The 16,859-nt window shown below is 37.9% G+C and overlaps 1 protein-coding gene across 1 annotated transcript; it reads left to right on the top strand.

Annotated features, from left to right (window-relative positions):
• Positions 1 to 448: 448 nt before the first annotated feature.
• Positions 449 to 2,385, top strand: FADD (Fas associated via death domain). The gene is made up of 3 exons (XM_065403922.1): positions 449 to 533; positions 912 to 1,220; positions 1,884 to 2,385. The coding sequence occupies exons 2-3, from the start codon at positions 923 to 925 to the stop codon at positions 2,159 to 2,161; spliced, it is 576 nt and encodes a 191-aa protein (XP_065259994.1). The 5' UTR covers positions 449 to 533; positions 912 to 922; the 3' UTR covers positions 2,162 to 2,385.
• Positions 2,386 to 16,859: the final 14,474 nt, after the last annotated feature.

Raw genomic sequence — 16,859 nt, 5'->3', positions numbered from 1 at the left:
AAATAAACCTTTATGCAGCTGCCATAATAATTCAGAGTAAAACTTCTGAATACTTTCACATTCTTTCCTATTTTTTGTATTTTTGAACATCAGTTTTTACTCTTGATGTTACAATTCTTAAGGGGAAGGATTTGATTTAAATATATACACAATCCTTAACGGTGATGTTTTATTTAGCATACAATAGAATTGCTTTGCTTTTTCATAATAATTTAAGACCATTTTGGACAGGTCTTCTGTTGATCTTTAGACTACAGATTTTGATGTAGTTTTTCAGTAGTATGTGTGTACATGGCACCAGTATTCAGGGTATGTGTGTGTGTGTATATGGTAGGATAGATAGTTGTATGGTATTGCCATCTACTGTTCACTGGAAAATAGAGCACTCCCTGAGGCTGAAATGTTTGCGTCACTCATTCATGTGATTTCCGGTGACAGGCAGATCTCTGTGTAAAAGGAAAGCTGCCTTCAGCACAGTAAAGTTTTTCTTCATCGCAGCTAGGCTTTCAGGGCAACATAGATTAAACCAGGAAGTAAGTAGCAACTCCTCTGAAATGAAACATATCTTTACATATTGTTCATAACAGCAATTCGATTTCCAAGAGAAAGTATATTGAAGTTTGTTCCAAACTTTGGAAAGTGTAAGATTTTAGTTACTGATAATGACAGTGCATTGTGAAAGTGAAAGTAAGAAATGTTTGTAGAGAAATAGCTAATGTTAATTGCCTTCCAGGAAGGTAATCATGCCAAAGAGCTTTATTTTTGTTTTTAAGAACGTGTATATTTAATAAAAGAAAGTTTTATCTTCAAATGAAAGGTGTTTCCTAGGCATGTAGAAAGCAAACAACTTGTGAGACTTCCTGTATGTTTTCTTACACACAAAACATTTTTTTCTTGATATTCTTTCACAGGGCTTACCAAAATGGACCCATTTTTGTCTCTCCTGCATTCATTTTCCATGAGCTTATCTGACAATGAGCTCTCTGCCCTTAAATTTCTGTGCCTGAGCAAAATTGGCAAAAGGAAGCTTGAGTCTGTCAAAACTGGCAATGATCTCTTCACCATCCTCCTTGAACAGCGGGAGATTGCAAGAGAGAAGGTAGATTTTCTCCAGCTCATGATCAAAACCATTAAAAGAGAAGATCTGATAATGCAACTACAGGAGTTCATAGAAGGTGGACAAGGTGATGTTGTCGACCATCTAGATGAGAAAGAAAAATGTAAGTGGACTCATCTTATTTTTATTTTGCAAACTAACACCGCGGCAAACACTGATAATTTTTTTTTTTTTTTTTTTAGTAAGCTAGATGTGGAAATCTTTCAATCTAACCCCTAACACTTTGGAGCAGAGGTCTGCCTCGCTCTTTAAAACAAAACAAACAAACAAAAAGGCGAATAATGTTTCAAATAGTCGGAAATAGTTCTGTGGTGAAATTCACCCCTCTGCTAAAGGCCAGTACATGGACTATGCATTATTTGAGTCTCACTCACCCTTAACAGGGACTTCCAAACTAGCACTATTTCTTGCTCTAGACTGCCACATGGAATTCTACATACTAGTTTCTGCACTGGCCACATGCAGGAGGGTGAGGGAGTACATGCTGCAACCAGCTTTTTGGATAGGGGAGCTGCGCTACCCTGGCACTCATAGACAAGTTTTGTCACTGTGTGAGGCAAGGCCTCTGAAAACTCCATCAGGTCTGAGGTGTTTCTACACTGCCCTCAGCACATCCAGTGGCTTTACTGCGACAATGTGGTCCTTAATATGTACGTGGACAAACCTATACAGTAAGAATTAATAGAGAAATGCACATTGTAAATGTCTCTTTGTAAATCACTCATTTGGCATAAACTGGATTTTTGTCATTTTGTTTATTTTTCAGGTCAGCAGAATGTAGCTTTTGAAGTTATATGTGACAATGTTGGGAAGAACTGGAAAATGCTAGTTCGAAGATTAGGAATTTCTGATACAAAAATTGACAGAATTCTAACAGCCAATCCTTATAACTTGCAAGAACAATTGATGCAGTCACTTCGAGAGTGGCAGAAATGGAAGGGAAAGGAAGCTAAGGTTGCTGACTTAATAAAAGCCCTTCGGGATTGCAAAATGAACTTGGTAGCAGACAAAGTTGAACTTGAACTTTTCCAACGGGAGGACTAAAACTAAATGAAATCAAAACAATATATATAAAATGCAACATTAAAACTGAGAGCTTAAATAAAAAGGGAGGGAATGCTGTCTAATTGTTAGAACAAGAGTTAGGATACTCCATCATTGATTTAGGAGCTTAAATTCACATTTAGAGACATAGACTAAGACTTTCAGAAAACACTTATGATTTTGGGTCCTTAATTTTTGGATTCTCAATCTGAGGCAATTTAAAGGGTTTTGGTATTTCAGAAAATGCTGATTACCTGCCCTTTGAGAATCCTTATCTTTTATCAAGTTAGGCACCCAAAATCATTAGTATCTTATGAAAATTCTGGCCTTAGCCTCTGATTTGTAGACACTTAAATCTTGATGCCCATGGTCATATTTAGTCACTCAAGTGTGAAATTCACTTTGCCTCCCACATCTGCCAAATAGGAATATTACTACGTACTTGTGGTACCTACCTCGAAGGAGTGTTGTGAAGCTTATTAATGTAATGCTTATGAGGAAGTTTGTGCTCCTTGAATGAAGTGCTTCTTCCTAAGTGCAAAATATTATTCTTAAATTCACAAAAATCAAGAAATTCAAAGTTGCAATTCCTTCAGTAGCCATAACTCAGTCCACTATCCATATATGGTATTTTGCATGACTGCAGATGCTTTTAAAATTTTGCCTTGAAATATGTACGCAGGGTGATTGCTGTGGGAACCTGACTTCTATGCATTTCCAAATTTTTAAGGTGGCTAAATAATTTTGTTTGTAATAAAAAAAAACCCAAACAGACACTAGCAATATGCTGCCCTTCCTGCCAGATCTTGAGAGGTAAGGAATATGTTCTGAATGGTGCTTCAAGCGCTCTTTTTTTCATGCAAGGATGTTAAGCACCATATAGAATTAGGCCTTAAGATTGCAGTGCAAGGAGCCCAGCAGTTCTCATGGCCTTTCCTCAGCTCAAAAGTGCCTGTTTTCAGAATAAACTGCCTGAGACAAAGGGTTTATATTAAGTACCTTCCCTGCCATAAAGAAAGGGATGCTATCCTGACACTGTAAAATACACAGAAAGACCTTGCCCTGTAGTTGTGTAGGGGGCCCTCCTTGTTCCTCCTGCAAAAGATTTCCCCCATTGTAAATGTACATCTGAAGATGCTGCTCACAGCCACCACCAACTCAGAGACTCTGACAGCCCACCCTGTTAGTAGAAGCCAGAGCACTGCTCCCATTCAGATCATCCACCCAGTTTTCAATGGGGAAAGTAGAATTCAGTTGTCTGTGCTCTTGATAACATCGCATGTTAAGATAAAGAGATACAGAGTGAATAAAACAAAGCTTTTCTTATGGAGAAATGAAGTTACTGAAGAAAATATAATCCCATCACCTACAGTTTATCCACCCTGCTATGCAGATGAGGATCAGTTCTCCTTCACCACATGGTGCTCTAATTGAAGGTGGCTCCAGGTCCAATACTCCTTTCATCAGCTTTCTTCAGTTTTCCTTCACGTCAGCTCCTTAACACCACTCCCTTCAAGGAACCCATAAACAGCCCACAGTCAAAAAAGCATGGATGGGCAAGGCCAGTTTAAGGTCATGTGGGGCCTCCTGCAAACTTCAAATTGGGCCCTTACACTAACCCAAGATTGTAAAAACTGCACCTATTTTAAGACCTGCTTTCATGCCTCTGTGTCATCTATGTCTACTGCCAGCATCTTGCGTGAGTTCCTCTGCAATCAGAATTGATGTGACTTTGACTAGGACAGCGGGTGGACTCTGAAACATCCTACTAAGAACATAATGTAAAATTCATACGTAAAGGGAGAGGCTTCACTTTGCTGCTGAACCTGCCTCGTTTTGTTTTGTGTAGCTGATAGCATACTGCTCTTTGTCAGTTTCTCACTACATGGCAGCATCACTGCACTCAGCACCAGAAATTGACAAGAAGCCTGAAATTCAATAGGAATGACAGCAGGCAGAAACAACACAAATCTGTCATGAGTGTCTCCATATTTTCAATTCAGCTGATGTCTGAGCTTCAGAAATTGACAAGTTAACACAATTACTAGATTACAATTACTAGAAAGGTTGAAGTAATGTGTACCCAGTACCTTCATACAACATTGTCATAAGGGCTTTTCTTTAGAAGCTGAACAATGAAAGATTGGCACACACATATTTATGATCCTAATAAGCCAGAGACCAATGTTTGCTAGTGTCTACATAGAAAGGAGTAAAGGGTGATGCTCTAGCTTTCACATATCTGCCTTTGTGCATATACAGTTTCAAGTAATTAAACTGTAATAGAACAATAGCTTGCTTTGCCTGTATCTCATACAGACTTCAGAAGAGTTTAGTTCTTAAAAACTAATGAAAAAATAAACAAATTCTGAATTCAGTGCTGAATAAAATGCTAATCTTGAGCTGAATGACTAATTCAACAAATTTTATTTTGTTAAAATATCTATGGATTTTTTTTTCATTATTCTTCCCACTCTAAAGATAACACTATCTGTTTCAAAATTTTCTGCCTATCATTCTCTATATTCAGGGGGGTTTTTTTGGTAATGTTGGCTGGATGAGCTGTTATGTTTACAGAAAACGCAAATGTAATTGAGTAGTGAAATAGCAAGTGAAATAACAAACCTCCTCTGCAACAACTCAAAGTTCAGTGTCCCAAGCATTTTGTCCTCATTACTTTTCCCCCTTTATTCCCAATATTTAACATAACATATGGACTTTTGGATCACAGCAGATATACATATATATGATACAAAGATTACAAATTTGGTACTTCTTGCATGTAATTAGAATAACTTCTTTTGAGAACTGGAATAGTTTTTACGTGTGGTTGAGTCGTATTTTTGAAGGGAGCAGCACCTGACCCATACTATGGTTAAAACCAAATTTGCTCAAGAATTGGAACATAATATAAAATGTGTTGACCCTGTGAAATAAGGAAGCAATGGGGTGGGACGGGAGGGGAGTGGTAGGATGCACCAAATAGGTCATGTTTGAATTTCTGCATGTAAGGTTGAAGTTGTAATGTAAGATTTTATATGTGCATTTCACAAATGTTATTTCTTAAAACATCTTTCCTTTCATGAAAAAATGAATTTGGTATCTGTTGGTAGGGGAGAAAAAGGTAAAAATGTGCAGTGGTCAATTATATATTTCCCTGTTTTGACATAACAGAAGAAAAGGAGAAATATGGGAGCCTTCGTTCAAAGTTTAATTTTTTCTTGAGTTCCCAATATCAAAAAGTCGTGATTAAAAATCCAAAATTCAGCTTCTTATAGTCACATAAACTGTGAGGGAAACTGTGTCTAGTGATTAGTACGGGGAACTAGAAAACCTCTCTTCCGTTCCTAATTCTGCCATTAGCCTCCACTAAGCTTGGAGAGGAAAAAGATCACTTGGTCTCTATATGCCTCAATTTCCCCAAATATAGAATGGGAGTAAAAAGAGTTCACCATAGTTATCAGGAGCTTTGAGAACAAAGTATTGTCATTAATGCTCCCTCACCCACTCACAAATTATGAACAGCAAAAGTTTAAATGAAAGACATGCAGAGCTAATCTCTAATTTAAATTCTGTGAATCCCTACATTATGTGGCTTATAAATGAAGTCATATTACAGCCTTTATAACCTTTTAATATATAGTTTAAAGGGAGAGCATAAAGTCATATCCTTAAAATAATAAATAGCATGAAAACTCAAAAATGTTAGAAATATTTCCCCATTCTGTGTTTACTTTTTGTATTTCACTTTTTGTACAATAAAAATAAACTAGATTTTTTTTAATGTGCATTGCTAGTCAGTTTCGCTTCCTGGTTCTCATGCGCAATGATGAAATGCTTAGATTACAAAAAAATATAGGTGAATGCTTAAAGCCAAACAAAAATCTGTTTTAAATTATACTTGTTAAATTAAATTAAAACATTTAAATTGAATACTAAACCTTGTTTTTAAATAGTGGCAATACTAAAACCTACATTTTGGGCATTGGTTACTAGTGTTCATTTTCATAAAATCAAACAATATAACATGTAAGACTTACTGCTGTGTCTCTTGGAATTTCTTATAGTTACTACTGGGGCACAATTGCCACAGTATGGAGACGTGAATGTACCACATCATTCTAAAGTAGGCCAGTGTCAACTCAGAAAGGTTCTGCCTCCTCTGGAGAGCCTGAAACCAAATCCCTGCACAAAGTGTTGCATGGGGAAGAGATGTGATGTAAAAGAGTGCCCTAAAATTCTCTTTCTTTTTAAATCTGACCATGCAATGTTGAGTAAAGACTCAGGAGGCTTATTTGGCAGGAGAGAAGGCACGGCACTTTTTTAAAAAAAATGCATGAACACAGCTCAATCTGAGTCTGTTCAGGCTTCTGGAAACATGTGGGCATGCTCAGAGATTAAACAGACATTAGCATAGTCACTCCAGTACAAATGTTACACCATACCATTTGAAAATATAGATATATTTATATAGTGCATGTATTACTGTAATATGAGTGCCTGTGATGCCCATTCTAGCAACTTCATACCTTATCCTTCCACCACCTTGTGAGGGCCAAATACTTCATGAGAATTACTAAAGCCTTACCTACTCAGACCCATGGTCTGCTAATGAGTTGTTTAAAAAACTATATCAAAATGAGCTACCAGTGCTAAGGATGCTGGGCACCTCTCCCACCTCTGATCTCAGGCACAGTACTTTTGGAGGGCTCTTTCATCAGGTCACTGGAGAGGGGAGATAGTGGGGCTGTCATCTTCCCTGACCCCCTCCCCCCAACTTGCCTTTGTGTTTTGGGATATGAATCATATATAATGTGTTTAAATGTAAAAAAAATGCATGTACCATTATTTTTTCAGAAATTAATTAAAGAATTTAAGTACTTATGCTGTAGGGTCATAATTAAAATTCCTTTTATGCAAAGGGTTTAAGTGCAATGTTTGTTTTGCTTCCACATTCTCTATCCCTGGAGCACATTTTATCGCACATTTCACTGCCCTGAAATACCAGCATGCTAACTGCTGTATATAGTCCCCTCATTAACACAAGCAGCACATTGTGTGTGTACATGCTGAATCTTTCTGAGCTGTACCTTTCACCTCTGTCTTCTTAACTCATACTTTTCGTGTCTTGAATATTTTTAACTTCCATTTTTAAGTCTGGTTCATATTATTCTTTTAGGTTCTTTCCTTTTCCCTGCAGAGATCTTCTTTTACCCCCTGAAATATGTTGATAAATTTCCATCAGTAGGAGAGATTTTCTGAACTGCTCTCTTTGGTTTATTACTTATTTCCTGTGCCAGTGTTTTTACTGCAGATTTTATAAGTACAATGATGAAATCACAGAAATGAATTCACTGCCTCTTCTGTGTACCATAGGAAAGTTAGATTTTTTTTTTACCGGGGATAAGGGGCTGCCTCCTTCCATGATGTTGAACTACAACTAGTAAAACTACAAGAGCTTTAAAAAGTGTTGCTACTTGCATAATCCCTTCATTGTTGGAGCAATTACAGCTATATAAGGAGTCTGTATGTTGCAGTGGATTCTGGAAATAGTAGATTTAAAGGAAAGGAAATACATTATATTCTGCCAAGGTTATAGCCAATGAAGCTCAGATTTCTTTAACTTAATAAGGAAACACATACAGACATGCATATGACATGAAGAAACCCATACCCACTTGTATATAGGAACCTATACAAACTTGCAGCCACCCTTTAGGCTATGAAGGGATTTTACTGAAGTAGGCATAAGTTTCATCAGCAGAATTATTTCTTTCATACTGATTTACTTTTTGGAGGATTTTACCCATTCATCACTAAAATAGCTACAGCTTCACAAAAAAATCACAGTGTGGAGTTTCTTTTCGCAATGCACTGTTTTATTTTAATCTGTATGTTTAGTTAGTAATTTCAACATTTCCAGTGACATATGATGAATGACAGAGCCTGAAGTTGTTTAATTTTAGTGTATTTTCAAGCATACCACAGCTTTTTTTACTTTAACTGCAGAAACTCAATTAGCATTAATATCATGTCCATTTCCCCCATCTTTCTAACATAAGAACATAAGAACGGCCATACTGGGTCAGACCAAAGGTCTATCTAGCCCAGTATCCTGTCTTCCAATGCCAGGTGCCCTAGAGGGAATCAACAGAAGAGGTAATCATCAAGTGATCCATCTCCTGTTGCCCATTCCCAGCTTCTGGAAAACAGAGGCTAGGGACACCATCCCTGCCATCCTGGCTAATAGCCATTCTTGGATCTATCCTCCATGAATTTATCTAGTTCTTTTTTGAACCCTGTTATAGTCTTGGCCTTCACAACATCACAAAATAACACTTCCTTATTTTCTTTCTCCACACCAGTCATGATTTTATAGACCTCCTTAGTCATCTCTTTTCCAAGCTGAAAAGTCCCAGTCTTATTAATCTCTCCTCATACGGCAGCTATTCCATACCCCTAATCATGTTTGTTGCCCTTTTCTGAACCTTTTCCAATTCCAATATATCTTTTTTGAGATGGGGGTGACCACATCTGCATGCAGTATTCAAGATGTGGATGTACCATGGATTTATACAGAGGCAATATGATATTTTATGTCTTATTATTTATCCCTTTCTTAATGATTTCCAACATTCTGTTCACTTTTTTGACTGCCGCTGCACATTGAATGGATGTTTTCAGAGAACTATCCATAATGACTCCCAAGATCTCTTTTTTGAATGGTAACAGCTAATTTAGACCTCATCATTTTATATGTATAGTTGGGATTATGTTTTCTAATGTGCATTACTCTGCATTTATCAACATTGAATTTCATCTGCCATTTTGTTGCCCAGTCACCCAGTTTTCTGAGATTCTTTTGTAGCTCTTCGCAGTCCGCCTGGGACTTAACTATCTTGAGTAGTTTTGTATCATCTGCAAATTTTGTCACCTTACTGTTTACCCCTTTTTCCAGATCATTTATAAATATGTTAAATAGGACTGGGCCCAGTACAGACCCCCTGGGGGACACCACTCTTTATCTCTCTCCATTCTGAAAACTGACCATTTATTCCTACCCTTTGTTTCCTATCTTTTAACCAATTACCAATCCATGAGAGAACCTTCCCTCTTATCCCATGACTGCTTACTTTGCTTAAGAGCCTTCGTTGAGGGCACTTGTCAAAGGCTTTCTGAAAATCTAAATACACTATATCCACTGGATCCCCCTTGTCCACATGCTTGCTGACCCCCTCAAAGAATTCTAGTAGATTGGTGAGGCATGATTTCCCTTTACAAAAACCATGTTAACTATTCCCCAACAAATTATGTTCATCTATGTGTTCATTAAAAATTTGCAAGCAGGCCTTTTTTCATATTACTTTTGTGCTAAGAAATAACCACTGTAAGTGAAAATTTGGTAAAATTGTTTTGCATGCTTTTGTTGCTTTTTTTAAACCCCTTTACTACTACTGAAGTCAATAGGACTAGTCATATGAGCAAAGTTTGCTGGCTCTGGACTCAGTACAATAGGTACTTCATATGTTGAGCTACTTTTTCAAAAGGGCTGTATTCACTGCTCTAAAACTATGGGTGTAATTTTGCATGCACATATTTTGACATACAATTATATGTGAAAGTTTTGTCTGTGCAAAAAGTGACTTGTTGTGACAGAGTGCTATCAGCAGCACCCTGATCACTGACATTGCTACAGCCTGGAGAAGGCTGCAGACCCAGCTGAAGGCAATTATACACTTTTTGGTGGGGGGTGGTGAGCACCTGGGTGACAATCATTGGGCTAACAAGGTAGTTGGGAGGAGAATATAAAGGGAGGAAACAAGGGCAGCTCAAAAGGAGCTCAGAAGGTGAGTGTGGGCTGGGGAGGGCTTTAGAAAAGCCTACCTTTGTTGTAAGCCTGTATTGCACAGTATCCCTATATAAGAGGGCAATAAATACACATCTTGGTATAAGATAAACAGCCCGGTGTGTGTTTGTGACTGTGAAACCATCTGAACTGGCCAGGCAGTGAGGTTCACAAGGTAGTAACACAGGTGCCCTGTGACACTTGTGTACAAAAAAGGCATTTGTACATACAAATTGATAGCTGATTTTGTATACAGATCAAACTGACTTATCTGCAGAAATTTAGTGTGGATATCTAAAGTTGGATCACAAAAGAGTGCATGCACACCTTTGGTCAAATAGTCTCTATGTATAGCCTCTTTAAGTGGCTTAGAAACTTTTCTTTTTGTTGTATGTGGTTTCAAAGCTATCATCATTTCTCTTGTAGAATAATCACTCTCTATTATTCAGGACCTAATAAATTTAAGTAGGCACGTGTCTCCGCTTTTAAGAAATGTCTTATCTTACCCCTTCCATCTATTAAACTAGACACAGAACTAACTATATCTAAACAATAAAATGAACCCCCCCCCCAGCACCCTAGCTTCTTTTCTGAACAGTAGACTCATGGGCAAATGCTTTCTGTGGCATTACAGCATATAATGTTCAATTATAGCAATTTACAGAAACAGTGGGAATTAAGAGTGTTCAGTACCTTGTAGGAGTAGACCATACACCCTAGAAGATAGATCTTGGTCCCTTTACCCTGTTCCAGTGGCACAAAGTGAGCAGAACTGGTGTGAAGGAATTGCTAGCAGTCATACTCTGCTTAGCTTAGCTAGCTCCTTAATTACCACCACATGGCAGCCTCCTATGAACCTGTACCTTGGGAGGTGGGGGCTGGAATGTACTGCTTTCTGCCCATTCCAGGTAGCAGAGCATGCTGTGAGAACTGTTACAAGTTGGCAGAGTTTATAGCTGCCTTCAGACTACTCTACACTGGCAAAAAAACAAAACAGTTCTAGGATCAGGTAGCAACAACTGGGTCCTGACAGCCCTTCCTCATTGCTGTATCCAGCAGAGACTGGGCACAGCAGAGGGGTTGGGGCCTAGGAATTAAGAAACTTATTTTCAAGTCTTCTAAAATTGTTCCTAAAATATGAGGGTGCATCAGTTTTTGCAGTCACATTCACTCATGAAAACTGGGAATTGTGTGTCAAGCTGCATGTTTGTGCATGCAATTACTAATCATTGAAGGCTGGCAAAACAAAACACAAATCATGCAACTGAAATGAACCACAGGAGCTGAAAAACCTTTCATTCATGCTCTCTATAGAACTTGCTTCAAGTATTAACAAGTGGCCCTGGAGACAGGCTTTTCTCCAGGATTCTGACTGTAAACTGATATAGGTAAGATGTATTGTGTGTCTCCTGGCAGTTCAACTTCTGGGGTGAAGGACTTCTCTGCTGTAAGTTGCCAGCAACAATGCTGTAATTATTACATGTCCTTGTCTTTCCAGAATATGTGGTAAAGCATCCAAACTTTAATGTGACGGTTTTATACAGCACAGAAAAGCTGCTTCATTCCACTTGGCACTATAAAGGAAAGCAATTTCAAAGAATAGAGGACAATTATAGACCAATGCAGCAAAATGCCAAAAATTACTGTGAGGTGCTGAGTGACCTAAATTCCTGCTGATTTTGGCAGGAAGAACTCTGCATATCTCAGACTCAGACCCACAGTTTCTAGATATTTAAAATAAAACAAAATTAGTGAAGGGCCTGAATCAAACCACCTAGCTTCATCAACCTCTGACCACCAGAGTAGAGTGGAATCTGAACTTGGACTCGATGCAAATTTCACTGCTACCACCTCTTTATATATTGGACTGAACCACCCCTAGAACTAAGCACTTCATAATTTTGGGAACTCCAGAATCCAAATCCAGATTTGAATTTTGCAGTTCACACCTATCTCCAGAAACTATTAAATTGACATCCTACATTCTGGTAGGCTGGAAAATTGACACTTTTGATAATCCCAAATTCCCTGTTATGTCCCACCACATCTACTAGTTACATTGAAAATTCCCTTAATTAGCCCAAAGGTTAACTAGCTGAACTTATTCAAGATTCCCCTTGGCATGTGGTTAGTCAAGCTTGTATCCAACAGCTGATTACTGCTGCAAAAAGCAATGTTTGTACTTTGCTTGGAAGATGATATATATTGGAATCACATTATTGTTACTTATGCTAAAACAGCACAATTTACTATGAAATTACAATAAAGAGTTTGAGACTAAAGTCAAATGCCTCCTCCTGCCCAGATATAATCAAACATTTCTAAATAAAATTATTGTAAAATGATCTGGAAAAGCAAAACTATCCTGTAAGGACTATTTATTATGCCAAGTCAATTGTAAGGACTATAGTTTGCCAGTATCTCCATATGGGTCTATTTCCTTGTGGCAACCTCCAGGTGGAGCCTACCTTTTATTAGCACTTTTTGCATTCTATTTTTAGATAAACCCTAAGCACATAAGGTATAACTCTTGGAGAGATTCTGTCAAGAGGCCCAGTAGAGAATGTGCAGCCCAAGGGAAAGGGAGTAAAGATGGCTTTATAACTTCTTTACACTCTCCCAAATCTAGAGCATTATAGGGGCCAGCTAGTGTACCATGTGTAAATTAGAGCAACCATAGGCTTCTCTGATTTACAGCAGCCCCCCAAAAGCTTCCTGGAGCTGTTCCTTAATATGGAGCTGCAAAGAATTTATGAAGTACTGATATGACCTCTTCTGCCCCCTAGCCCCATGCCCCCTGCAGGATGGCAGCAAAGGATCATTTATGATTGCTGTACACACTTGAGAAATTTTCATCACTGGCTGCAGGGCTTTTATGACCATTGTATGGCAATGGAGCAGCATGCATGGGCCACAATGGAAGGGAGGTCATTCTATGTCCATTTTTAGCTCATGTGAGTTCAGTGCTCATGAAACATGTTGGACTGGAAGCTTTAGAGAATGAAGCCCTTTAGTTATTCATAAATAAGTCAGCTCTGACAGCAGCAGTACAAATTTCCCCATGCTCTCCTGAATGACTCTCTCTAGGTGGTAAAGGACAGGTCATTCTCTCTGCCAACAAAAGTGCTATTTGGTACCAATTTCAATGGTGACTTTTGTGAGGATGGCATCTAAGTGCTGGTAACTGGACTGAGACCATCAAATTAATCTCATAGCAGTTAAATATTCCAAATCTAAAATATACAAAATAGTGGTTTTTGTACATGAAGAAATATGAACCATTAAAATAAAGTGTTACAAAATAATAATAAAGTGTGCACATAATAGAACCTCTTTTTGTCCCTTGAATAATATGCATATTGATTTGGGATGGGCTTTAAACTATATTTTGAATTAAAACAAGCTATATGCATTGCCTAAAGTAGGCAAAGGGCGAGCATATTGCATTTCTATGTACGAGAATTTAATGTTTTTTCCCCTCTGTTTTAACAGCTTTACTTTTGGCCCAACCTAGGAGTCTGTTCATAAGAAAATATTTATGCTGGTTCTTTTATGAGAGAGTCATGATGTCAATAATATCGCACAAGTCAAAATGTCTCACGTGAGCAGAGTTTAGAGGAACATGTATTTTAGCCCGGAAATAAACTGAGGGCAAGAAAATCCCTTGTTTATTACTGCGTCAGTAACTATAGACTGATTCCCTTAATGATTCCTGACTGTTCCATCCTGGACTTCTATTCCCTTCATTACACACACACACACACACACACAAGCCTGTTACTGTTGATTTGCTAGTCTTTACTGCCATCATCACATTATTATCCAGTAAGATATTAGTTAATGATTAACTAGTTAATGTTTGTACAGTGCTAATTAAGTGTTAAGTATAATTATTATATAGCAACAAGCAGTGCTGAACCAGGATCTTGTCCCACTCCCTCAAGACAATAGATGTTTTGTCAGAAGGTGGGAGAGGGGAAAATGTTTCCCATCTTTCTCGTCTCCAGAGAGAGCTAGTCTACTAATCTTACAGTCAGCAAATGGATTTTATGTGGCTTTTGCTACACCTCCATAAAAACTGTGTGATACCATCATAAAGAAATGTGACACCTATTTAAAGAGCAAAAGACATGTCCAACAAAGCATGAGCCATCCACAAGAGCAACACTTTTTTAACTCTTTCCAAGGATGACATCCTACAGTCCTTAGATGGCAAATCTGCCAGTGATGTCAACAGGAGCCATGCCTGCTTAAGGATGGCAAAATTGGGTCCAAAGTCCAATATAACAAAGTATAAAAATGCAGTTTTATGACACCCTAGAGTACACACTTCTAATCTGCAAAGAAGATGAACTAAATACAGACAAAACTATATGACAGTAGAAATGCAGAGTGCTAGTAGTCCAAAATGAGGATGTGCAGTTATTATCCAAACATGCTTTGTTTCATTCTGAATGCTAGCTGTTACTTCATAAGTGGATGTGTCCCTAGCAGGAGAGGGGAGAAGCTATACTGAAACCAATGACTGAGAAAGGAATTGACTGGAGGCTTCAGTGAGCTTTTACCGTAGGGATTATTTTCTCAGATATATTACTGGCCTAAAATCAATTAAAAATAGAAATCTAGTTACTTGGCTATCTGGATTGAAATCCAATTGTGTAGTTGAAAGATTAGTGTCAAAAGGTAGGGAGACAAATACATTCTAAACAGTCAGATAATATGTCTGCACAGAAGGTGCATCTACAGAATGTACTCATAATGGCTGAGAGTATATATATTGGTATCTATCTTCTGTGGCTTTCCATAGTGAATGAAATCCACCTTTGTGCCAATGGTCTGCACAAGGCTGTCCTCACCATTTAAATCCTCCATGTGCACTATGCTGGTGGAGGACACATGGTTGGAGGAGCCATACAGGAGGTTCCTTTATTCCCTGTGTGCTGGGAGGGTGGCTCTGGTCAGGCCAGTACAGAGGACATCACTGATGGCAGGCCACAGGAGGAGCTACTGGATCTACTATTTATTTAGCTAAATAATAAAAAGATGCCCCTGGAAGGCTCTAGGTACCATAATACATAAAAAGTAATACAGTAATAGTCCAGCAGCATTACAATAATAATTTCAAACAAGAACTCAGCCAGCCAGCCACCTGCATAAAAAAATATGTGGATCCAGTGGCACTAACCATCCATGCAAGGGGAAAGGGGCCAGCCAGTATTCCATCTCCTAGGCGGGGGGGAGAGGGTAACTGTTGTGGAGAGAGCTGTCCTGCAAGTCCTCTGGCTCTGGGTTGGGGAGTGATGGATTTTTACCTATTACAGCCCTTGCAGATGTCATCCACATAGTCTACTTATTCAGGTTTCATGAATGTGAAGTGAATTTCACTCACTATGAATAGCCCATTTTAAAATTATAGTTTGACAGCGGTAATGTTCAATCAATCATTGTAGTAAAAAAAATACATATAAGAGCAAGTTACTGATCTGCAGCTGATATGTCCCCCCATTTATTAGAGAAGTATATTTAAATTTCAAAATTTAATACATAGAACTTTGGGGCATGTTTAATTTACTGATGGAGGGTCAGGGCAGGTCCATACAACAGCCAGCAGAAAAGGAATTTTAAAGGAAAGCTATGATCAGTGGAAAATAAATGGAAAGCATACAAGCAAACATTCAAAATCCCTACAACTTTAACAAACAGTATAGGTATTTACCATATTTCTGCAAAGGAGAGAAGACATGCTTGCTGTGTTTCCTTCACTTCCCCCCCCCCCCCACACATTTATTTTGCATTGACTAGAGAACTATCCCCAAAGGTCTCATTTTGTTTCTCTGATAACAGTACATTTGCCCTTTTTGAAATTTCACTTGTCGTCCCTGAAGATTCTATTTCTGGTTCCAATTCTTTTAAACTTGTATGTTGCTGCTTGCAGCTAATATTAGATGTTATAACCTCAGTATTCACTGTTACATGGATGATTCTCAAACATACTTATCTTACCTGTCAGATCCTGGAATAGCAGCCTTCTTCATGTCCAAATGCCCAAGGAAAAATTCAGATTTAAATAGTTTGGCTCTACCTTAATATAGCCAAGAGAGAATTGCTATTGATTCTTATAAGACAATAGTGTTAGAGGAGAGCTTCCTTTGATAGCAGTTTAATGGGACATAGCTATTGGCAGATAATTTAATTAGGAACCTTGGGATCATCTTGAAGGTGAGCTCATTTTTGGCCAAGTATATTACTGTCACCACAAGTTGAATTTTTTCCCATGCTTTTTAAAAATTTTATCTAGTGCTTGTTATGATTTCCTGGCGTAGCTGTGTTCTCTTTGATGGCTTTGAACTATAGTAGCCATTTAATTTCAACAAATCAGCAATGTCTAGCCAAAATTTCTAGGCAAAAATTAGAAATTGTGAAAAAAATACATTTTTGTCCATTGCATATGTACATGAATTAATGGATTTCCTAGAAACAATTTTTGTAAAGCAGTATTTTCATGTGAACTGAAAACTTGCACCAAAAGGTTCTGTTGTCTGGGCTATATTATACTGGAATTAGTAAAAGATTCTACAGGTGGATGTTTCAATCCAATTCAGTTCTATATGGTTGATTTAGTAACTGTGGGATATAATTTCACACAAATGATGCTTCTATAATAAAGGGATATTATCAACTTGAAAGCTAGTCTATTTAAAAAAAAAGAGTTAAAAGTAGTTTCAACTACAAAACCTGCCACTATAACAACACTGTCTGGTGTTTGGGGGTTTTTTTTTTAGAAAAAAGTTTTTCTCTTCCCTGCTGTGGTGGGAAAATGCAATCCAATGCACTTAAATTGACTTTGGATCA

This window comes from Emys orbicularis, chromosome 4, assembly GCF_028017835.1.
Source record: "Emys orbicularis isolate rEmyOrb1 chromosome 4, rEmyOrb1.hap1, whole genome shotgun sequence".
Taxonomy (NCBI): domain Eukaryota; kingdom Metazoa; phylum Chordata; order Testudines; family Emydidae; genus Emys; species Emys orbicularis.
Note: the sequence above shows the minus strand (reverse complement) of the source record. Positions and strands in the feature narration are given on the sequence as shown.